At 47.7% G+C, this 8,753-nt stretch overlaps 1 protein-coding gene across 3 annotated transcripts in view; it reads left to right on the forward strand.

Moving 5' to 3' along the window:
* The first annotated feature begins 210 nt into the window (after positions 1-210).
* RCC1 (regulator of chromosome condensation 1) overlaps positions 211-8,753 on the forward strand; it is a 19,701-nt gene continuing 11,158 nt past the window's right edge. Inside the window, exons 1-5 of one of the 3 annotated variants that reach the window (XM_015409166.1) lie at positions 241-315; positions 3,335-3,404; positions 5,780-5,967; positions 7,735-7,914; positions 8,007-8,130. In XM_015409166.1, coding sequence (XP_015264652.1) covers positions 3,347-3,404; positions 5,780-5,967; positions 7,735-7,914; positions 8,007-8,130 — 550 coding nt within the window. In that variant the 5' untranslated portion in view covers positions 241-315; positions 3,335-3,346. Of the gene's footprint in view, positions 316-628; positions 645-3,334; positions 3,405-5,779; positions 5,968-7,734; positions 7,915-8,006; positions 8,131-8,753 lie in introns of those variants that run through there. The other 2 variants (XM_015409167.1, XM_015409168.1) reach the window with 2 other exon arrangements.

The following is an 8,753-nucleotide window of genomic DNA, read 5'->3' on the forward strand; positions in this document are numbered from 1 at the left end:
AGCACCGCAACCCTAGAGTCGGATTCGACTGGCTTTCGAGCAAGGGAACCTTTACCTTTACCTAACTCTAACATGCCCTCCGCGGGAGGGGGGAATTGAATTTCAAACCTTATTATAACGCTGGTAGGGAAGAGTAGTTTTCGTAGCGGTCGCTAGTTGGCGTGCGACAGTTTAGGTTTTTTTCCTCCTCTTCCGACAGCAAATGGTGCCTGCGCCGGGGCTCCTAGTGCGCATGTTCCTAAGAGATCCGGGCTCCAGGGGGGCATTGGGAGAAGACTTGCCAGACTTTGAGGGAAGGGGAGCGAATACAGCAGGGTAAGTAAGCCTCGCTGTTTTACTCTGGATGTGGGGGAGGACCGGAGGGATTTGGCTCTCTGCAGAGGCAGACGCGGCGTGAGGAAGGCGGCCGCCGATTCCCTGGATGGATCTAAGTTGCTTGAGGGCCTCGGCCGACTCGTACCCCCACGTGGTTTGGAGCTGTGGCCTCTGAACGCTCTACGTGTCGAACGCGGAGTCACCAGTTCGGGTTCCAGGAGAGGCAGCCGCGGCGAGCAGGGGAAGCGCGGGTCCCGCACGTTCGGTGGGTAGAGGCTGGCTCGTCCGTCGCGCCCCGGACGCCGGTTCTGCCTGCTCTCCCTGTCCGGGTAACTCGCCGCGGTGGGGAAAGGGAGGATCAGCGCTGCGGCGCCAGAGCATGTCGTGCGGCGGATCGCATGAATTTCTTGCAGGTTTTTGTTTTTAAACTAATCGGGGAAGGATGAAAGCATGACTGGGGAGGAACGCGAATCCCCACCCCCCCGTAAATGGAACCCCGAGGAAGGGCTTGAAGACTTTTGTAAATCCGGATCTCGTAGCTGCCTGCCTGGGAGCCCTTCCCTGGGGAGCCCCGTGTTAACCGGGCGGAGTGCTGTTAGTAATCTAGATTATTTGCATATATGCAAACAGTAACGTCAATTATGATTATCTCAGAACCAGGAAGGATTGTGTGATTTTTTTTTTTTATTTGCCATGGGAGAAAATCTAATTGGTCTAATCACTTTCCAGTTGACAATATCTGGGAATGGGGAGAAGGGAAGAAATCCCTCCGTTAGATTTACAGGGATTGCCAGCTGGAATAGACAAATCTAAGCGGTTTCACTCTGTAGAACAGTTTTGTTTTAGGGAGCTCAGAAACCAGGTGCCAAGGAAAGAAACTTCCATTGCTTGCATGCAGCCTTTAGGATTCAGAGGTACACTGCTTCTGAACTTGGAGGTTCCATTTAACTACCGCGGCATCTGGCACTTAGCAGCTGCCAACGTGCCCTTCTGGGTCATTTTTAAGCCTCATCAGACCAGGATTTCCCCCCTTTTTCTTTGGGGTAACTCACAAAGTCGTATTTTTCTGCATAACCAGGGAGTCCTACCTTTATATGGCCCCGGTCACATGGCAAAGTTGCTGCGGGAGAGGCACGGATGGTGGAAGGATTATCCGGGTGTGATCACACCCCAACATCTGGGAGCGCACCCGTGGTTTACCACCAACAATGCACCTTAAAAAACTAGTACCTCCAAGGTACTAGTAAACGTTTGCCACGGGCTGCCTCCAGACGCCAGTGGTGTGATTGTGCTGGCGCACGGCATTCTCCTCCGGTCCCTCGTTTACCCGCCGTCGCCAAGGGAAGGACCCGTGGTGTGCCGCCGGCGCGTCTGATCGCGTAATCACGGATCAAACTGCGCCGGGGCAATTAGCCATGCCTCCCCCCCCCCGCGCGCGATATCCGGCCCGTGTGACCGGGGCCTATGTATTTTAAATCACACCTTTGGTTCAGTGGAGTTGGGGGTGGTACATTCGTCCTCTTCCCATTTCATTTTTACAAGAACTTTGGTGAGGTAGGCTATAGTGACTGGTTTCATAGAGTGATTCAAACCTCTGTACTTCCCAGCACAGGTTAGGGACTTTTAATCACTACACCACAACACCTTTAAGCATTTTTCTTTTATCCTTGTTTTAATAGGGATCTCTCTCTTGTATTCCTCTTATGCTGTTTTTCCAAACTCCATCAAGTCACTGAGATGGCTGAACAGGTGGCCCTGGGATTAGCAATGAATTTAAGTGTGTAACAATGTGCCTTTTTGGCAGATGCTGTGGCAAACTGCCTAGGAAACAATGTGGTGCCTTACGCTTCTAAAATGTCCTCATTTAGACTCTCGAAACAAGAAGCCAAAAACATTTGGATTAAAATAAATAAGCAAGGGGAAGCACCAGATTTTCACTGTTCTCCTTTTTTTTTGCAATGACTGTTCACGAGCAAAATAAAATTTTGATAGGAGTTCTCCAAAATGATCACCCTTTACCCAAAAACACCCTTTTCAGAGCAGTTAGCAGAGTGGTTAGAACTGAGTTTTTCAACCAGGGTTTGGCGAACATTCTAGCTTTCCAGAATTTTTACACTTCAGCTATTACTTGATGTTGTAAACTTTGGGCGTCCCACTGGAAGAAAAATGGGCTTTTTTACTTGGGGGTGGGGTAGAGAGGTGATGTCGGAGTTGTACTGTGAAGAGTTACAGAGATTCCTCCTCAACCATGAAGCTACCGGGCTATAGTGTTGAACTGGGATCAGGTAGAATTACTAGTGGACTTTAGGCCAGTCACTCTCAGCCTTGCCTACCTCGCAGAGTTGTTGTGAATGATCATGAAATGGAGAGAGAAGGAATGCATACACAGTCATGAATTTATTGAAGGAAGGGTGAGATTAAAATTGGATGGATGTCCCATCACCACATTTGGAGCTTGGGCTCTTGTGGCTTTCATGTCACCAGAGGCCATGTTTTATTCTCCTGTTGAGTTTTCCCTGTTGATCCTTTGTTTTTTTGTTGCTGTTTGAGGTTTGCCTAGAGCTCTCTTCCTTTTTGGGCTACTGTTTTAATTCTGGCTTTAAAAAAATATTGAAAACATGAAGCATCCTTATACTGAATCAGACCATCAGTCCATTAAGCTCAGTATTATCTACGCAGATCCAGATCGGCAGCAGCTCTCCAGGGTCTCAGGCTGAGGTCTTTCCCAACACCTGTTATTTGATCCTTTTAATTGGAAGTGCCAGGGATTGAACCCGGGAGCTTCTGCTTACAAAACAGAGGCTTTCTCACGGAGCCAGGGCCCTTTCCTCCTTATGTAATTTAGGTCCCCTTGCAAGCTTCATGGCTGTGTGGGGATCCTAATTCAACACTATAACCCAGTAGTTTCATAGTTGAGGAATCTTTAGTGATATCTGTTTCAGTGGCAAGGTGAGGTTTACATCTCCTGAATCGACTTTAGCCAATCTACTCTTTTAAAAGGAACCCTTTACCTCCCCAGTATTAAGGAAACATGCCCAGGAAACGTGTGCTGGAAAAAGACGACACACTCAAAGCAAAACGGACAAAAGGTAAGAGGTCATCAGTTCTTTTGCATCGACCTTACATCTGTTCCCAACTTACTCCAACACAGGGGGAGGCTTAAGCAGCTGTTTGTTTGTTTTCCTGCAGTTGTAGAATGCTTTTGAATACAAAGTTGTTTACCAGAATGAAAACATTAAAAACAAACAAACAGTGGCATGAATGGAGTTGGAGTTGGGCCTAGCTCCTTCCTTCCTTGGACTTAAAATAATGGCTAGCCCCTAGTTAATCCTGAGCGATATGTATGTAAGTGCTGTCAAGTTGGAACCAACAAATGTGACCCCAGCAAGAAGCTTTCAAGGCTAGTGAGAAGCAGAGGTGGTTGGCCATAGCCTTCCTCTGCAAAGTCTTCCTTAGTGGTCTCCCATCCAAATACTGAATCTGCTTCGTTTTCTGACATCTGGGCTATACCATGCCACCTTCCCTCCCAATAGGGAGGTATTCTTTCACCAAAATAAGTCTTATAAAGAAATCTCAAGTCAGTAACACGCTAGCTGAGAGGGTATCAGAAACGTGAGAATGCCAGTAGCCAAGTAGTGCCATCCTAAACAGAATTACATTCTTCCTTTCTTTAACAGCCTTTTATTTTATTATGAACACAAACCGAGTAGTACAGAATGATGAATACAAATACAATATTATATCTCTGTGACAAACTGACCTCCAAAATCAGGATGCTTAGTGCATCAAAAGTGGAGAGCTGGGAGATTAGGGGTTAAGGCCTAACTGTAAAGCACAGTTTGATTGACAGGCTGCTGCCTGTGTGCACCCCCCCCCCCCATTGATCAGCATCAGTGGAGGAGAGTTTTAAAAAGTCTTGTTAGAGGGAGTCAGTTGTGGTTTGGACTTTGGCTTGGCAATAGCCGGTCAGGAGGAGTGTGTGTCGGCCTGAGGGAAACAGACAAGTCACTTGGGAGGTGGACTTCTTAGACTCCTCAAGAGTATAAAAGGGAAAGTTATAATTCCACAAGGGAAGTATTTAAATACAAGAAGAAAGTTCTAACTTCCAGGAAACGTAAAATAGTTTAGTGAAACTTGATTAAGACACATTGTTGCTGAAAGAAATCTCCAAGACAAACAAACCTCTCACAGATAGGAACTGAATCTCTAAGAATATAAGCTTCAACTATACTCTGTTGCCTGCCTGCCTGCCTGTTCAAAATATTATACTTCGTATAAACAACCAAATTTACCTCAACATCTTGTCCCCTGCCCTACTCCTAACTCAACTGTGACTGTTCAATAAAATCAACCTTTCTGTTTGAACTTTACTTTGTGTCAAGTGACATTTCCAAAGGGCTCCTGCTGAGTTACAATAAATTTTTGGCTTGGGCAAAAGCCAAATAACTTCTCTATCCCAGGGTGGGACACGCAGAAAGTTATAACTCCATTATTAAAACACGCTACTAAGAGGCTGCTCAGTCAGAGTGGGGAACACTGTTTTGGCGGGAAAATCTGCCTCACAGAGAAGAAGTAGGGGTCTGTCATACCCTGTTCTTCAGATAATTCTCCATATTTATTTCTTCATATATGATTTCCATAAGTAAAAAAAAAGTTGAATGTTATACTCCCTGGTATTTCCTTGATTGTTACACTGTTCTAAGACTGTTGGATTGGAAGTGTGTAAGGACTGTACTGAAAGAATTGGTGGCCAGCATTGATTTAGTCTTTCCTACGGGTACCTCCTAAAAATGTGTGCTTACTGTCCAGAGGCCCTGACCTGGATGGCCCAGGTTAGCCTGATCTCAGAAGCTAAGCAGGGTTGGCCCTGGTTTGTATTTGGATAGGAGACCACCAAGGAAGTCCAGGGTCACAATGCAGAGGAAGGCAATGGCAAACCACCTCACTTTGTCTCTTGCCTTGAAAGCTCTGTGGGATTGCCATAAGTCAGCTGTGACTTGAGGGCATTTTCCATCACCAGTGTCGAGAGGGCTAAGCTATTTCTCCCTCCAGTCTTTCAGAAGACGTTTGGGTGAACGTGTTGTGATTGAATGCAGTTGTGCGAACTCTCCATTGGGCCTGCTGTAGGTCAGCCCTCTTGGACCCAAATGGGGAAAAAAGATCCAGTCTCCATTTCTATGAGAAGCTGCTGAAAGGCGATTCAGAAAAATTGGGCTCTTGTTTTATTATTTTCTCTGTATGTTTCTCCTGGTTTTGCTTTATATTGCAGTATGTTGTTCATGGGTTCCACTGAACCAAATTTAACTTGTTTTTCAGTGAAGTTGTTTGAGTTTGTGTCCTCCTTTATGGGTTCATTGTAATCCACTGGGGTAGATCACACCTGCATTAACATGTATGAAGGTTGTCACTGTGTACCTCTAACTGCTGTCTTCTTTTCCCGATTCTTCCTTCCACCCTTGTTCAGTCAGCCATCGGTCACATCAAACGGAAGCGGGTCTGGTATTGACCTTAGGGCAGGGTGACCTCGGGCAGCTGGGCCTCGGGCCTGACGTCTTGGCGAGGAAGAGACCTGCCTTGGTGAAGCTGCCTGAGAAGATCATCCAAGCCGAAGCAGGAGGGGTTCACACAGTGTGCCTCAGCGAGACGGGCAAAGTGAGTCTGCAATACCCTTTTCTGTCCAGTATAGCGTGATGAGTGACGTGTCTGTCTAGGGATGAGGGTTCAAAGCCCCACCCACTCATGAAGCTCATCAGGCAATCTTGGGCCAGCTACTCGCTCAGCCTTGCCTACCTCGCGGGGTGGTTGTGGGCATTGATGGGGGGAGAATCACATATGCCACTCTGAGCTCCTTTGGGTTGAAACTGTAACTCTGTGTTCTTAAGTTTGTCGTTGGGGCCTGTCAAGTGGGTCAAAGAGACCGACCCCTGGGGTCATGAGCTCTTATAGAGTTGCCTGCTTTTCTGAAGGACATGCTGCTAGTGTATATGTGTGGAGGTAGAGAGCAGGCCTTTTGCCTTTCTTTGGATGCAAACAGAGGAATTGCAGGAGGGTAAGGTAAGGTCAGACAGTGGTGGCAAGGATTACTTCTCAGGGTTCAGTGCCTTTTGGCTCCTTCTCCTCCCAGTCATGTGACTGTGTGCTGTGTGGCTTCCTGTCATATGCTTGCACCTGAATGGGCGCCATGCCTGGGGTTAAAAGTGGGCCCTAAGTCTGGAAGGGTTGACCACAGTTGCAGATAGATGCAGCCATTTGTTACTTACCACTAGCTTATAAATCATAGCGTTGTGTTTAAAATAACTGGGTTTGTGAGTTTCCGCTCTTAATTGATCAGGAAAGCAGAGGGAGAAGGAGAAGTAAGCCAGAGTTCACAACAATAAGGAAAAGGAGAATGAAAAAATTAAAATTGAAGCTCTTCTCCCTGCCTCTGTTGTATCTTCACAACAAGTAGCCCGATTTCGTCAGGTCTTGGAAGCTCAGCAGGGTTGGCCTTGGCTAGTATTTGGATGGGGAAACCACCAAGGAATACCCAGGGTCGTGACACAGAGGCAGGCAATGGTAAACCACCTCTGAAATGTCTCTTGCCTTAAAAACAAAATTGGCTTGCCACCTAGTGATGCATAATGCTAAAAGTGCTAGAACTTCTAGCTTGCCAGACAATCTTAGGATCTCCTGGCTATTCTACACACACTGCCATACAATAATTAATTTCACAACATCAGCCCTGTGAGGTAGGTTAGGCTGAGGGAGAGAATGCCTGGCTCAAGGTCACCCAGGAAGCTTTCATGGCAAAGTGCGGTCTGCTAGTCCCTCACTCTAACTGCTGCATTGTGCTGTCTCTGATGGTTAATAGTTGTTGGTAGGGCAAAGTTTATGTAGTAGTCTAGCCAAGCCTTTGTCTGACATAGTGCCTGTTCACACTGTCCGATTCTTCTGTGTGCCTGACGATCACATGAAGCTGGGCTGGCTGTCATTGCAGGAGCCTGGCAGCCCTCTCTGATGTATGGCTGTTTTCCTGCCAAAATTAAGCACAGCTGCAGCTGCTGTTCCACACCCAGTTGCTGGCAGTCAGCTGTCCCTTTTATGAAGTTTATGGATCTACTCCCCTAAAAGCCTTCCACCCCAATAGCTTTCATGAGTGCTTTCTTGCTGGATAGGGCTAGGACCCCAGCCAGCCCGGGTTCAAATCCCCACTGCATCATGAAGCACTCTGGATGACCTTGGGCCAGTAGCATTCTCTCAGCCTGACCTACCTCACAGGGTTGTTGTGAGGAGAGAACAGAGTGTCCCTCCCTGAATTCCTTAGAGACAGGGCAGGATACATGTGATACTGTATAGACAAAGGGTGTCCTGTCTCAGCCCTGTGTTTCCCTGGAGTTCTGTCTGGATTTCTTGGCCACCGGGTAGCTTTTCTGTTCCCAGGTCTACACTTTTGGCTGCAACGACGAAGGGGCCTTGGGGCGCGACACTTCAGAGGAAGGGTCTGACTCTGTGCCGGGGCTTGTGGATCTGGAGGAGAAAGTGGTGCAGGTTTCTGCCGGTGACAGCCATACGGCCACCTTGACGGAAGATGGACGTGTGTTCATCTGGGGAGCGTTCCGGGTACGTGTGCTTGTTTTCTTGGAGATGCTATTTTGGGGGGCTTTTTTCTTCGTTCTTGTTAACAGCCTCTCTCTGCTGGCACATCTGTTCAGGACGAGAATGGCGTCATCGGCTTACTGGCTCCCACAAAGGGTGTCGAGGGACTCGAATCCTCCAGCGGCAGTTCTATCCCTGTGGAGCTACAGCTGGAAGTGCCGATTGTAAAAATTGCTTCAGGTGAGCGACGGTGATGTGGAGCCTCTGTTTTGCGACCGGCTTCAGTGGGTGTGGCTCTCCTTCTGGTGTAATGTCCTTGTTTGGCGGCATCTTTGAATAGTCCTGTTTGTGTTTGCTTTTATTTCATTGATAGCCCACTTTCTCACAAACCCAAGATGGATTTTTTTTTTACGTCCAGTCTCAGCTGACTTATGGCGACCCCTGGTGGGCTTTTCCAGGGATGAAGCATTCATAGGTGGCTTAGCCATTCCCTGTTTGTGCATAGCAGCCCTGGTATTCCTTGGTGGTCCCCCATCCAAGCACTAACCAGGGCCAACCCTGCTTAGATTCCGAGATCTGATGAGATCAGGCTAGGTGGATTACCAAATATAAAAACGATGCGATCAGACAGCATACATAAGACATCCCTTGAACTACGCTGTAGGCCTATGATTAAAACAAGACAATGCAAACAGTGAACACTCTTGTGTGTGTGTGTGTGTGTGCTTGCATGCCTGGAAGTCATGGTGACTTCTGGCAACCCCTAGTGGGGCTGGGACGTTTCAGAGAGGTGGCTTGATTGCCTGCCTCTGCGTCCCGAGCCCTGGTATTCCTTGGAGGTCTCCCTTCCGATTACTTGCCTG

This window comes from Gekko japonicus, unplaced genomic scaffold (assembly GCF_001447785.1).
Source record: "Gekko japonicus isolate JY-2015 unplaced genomic scaffold, Gekko_japonicus_V1.1 scaffold167, whole genome shotgun sequence".
Taxonomy (NCBI): domain Eukaryota; kingdom Metazoa; phylum Chordata; class Lepidosauria; order Squamata; family Gekkonidae; genus Gekko; species Gekko japonicus.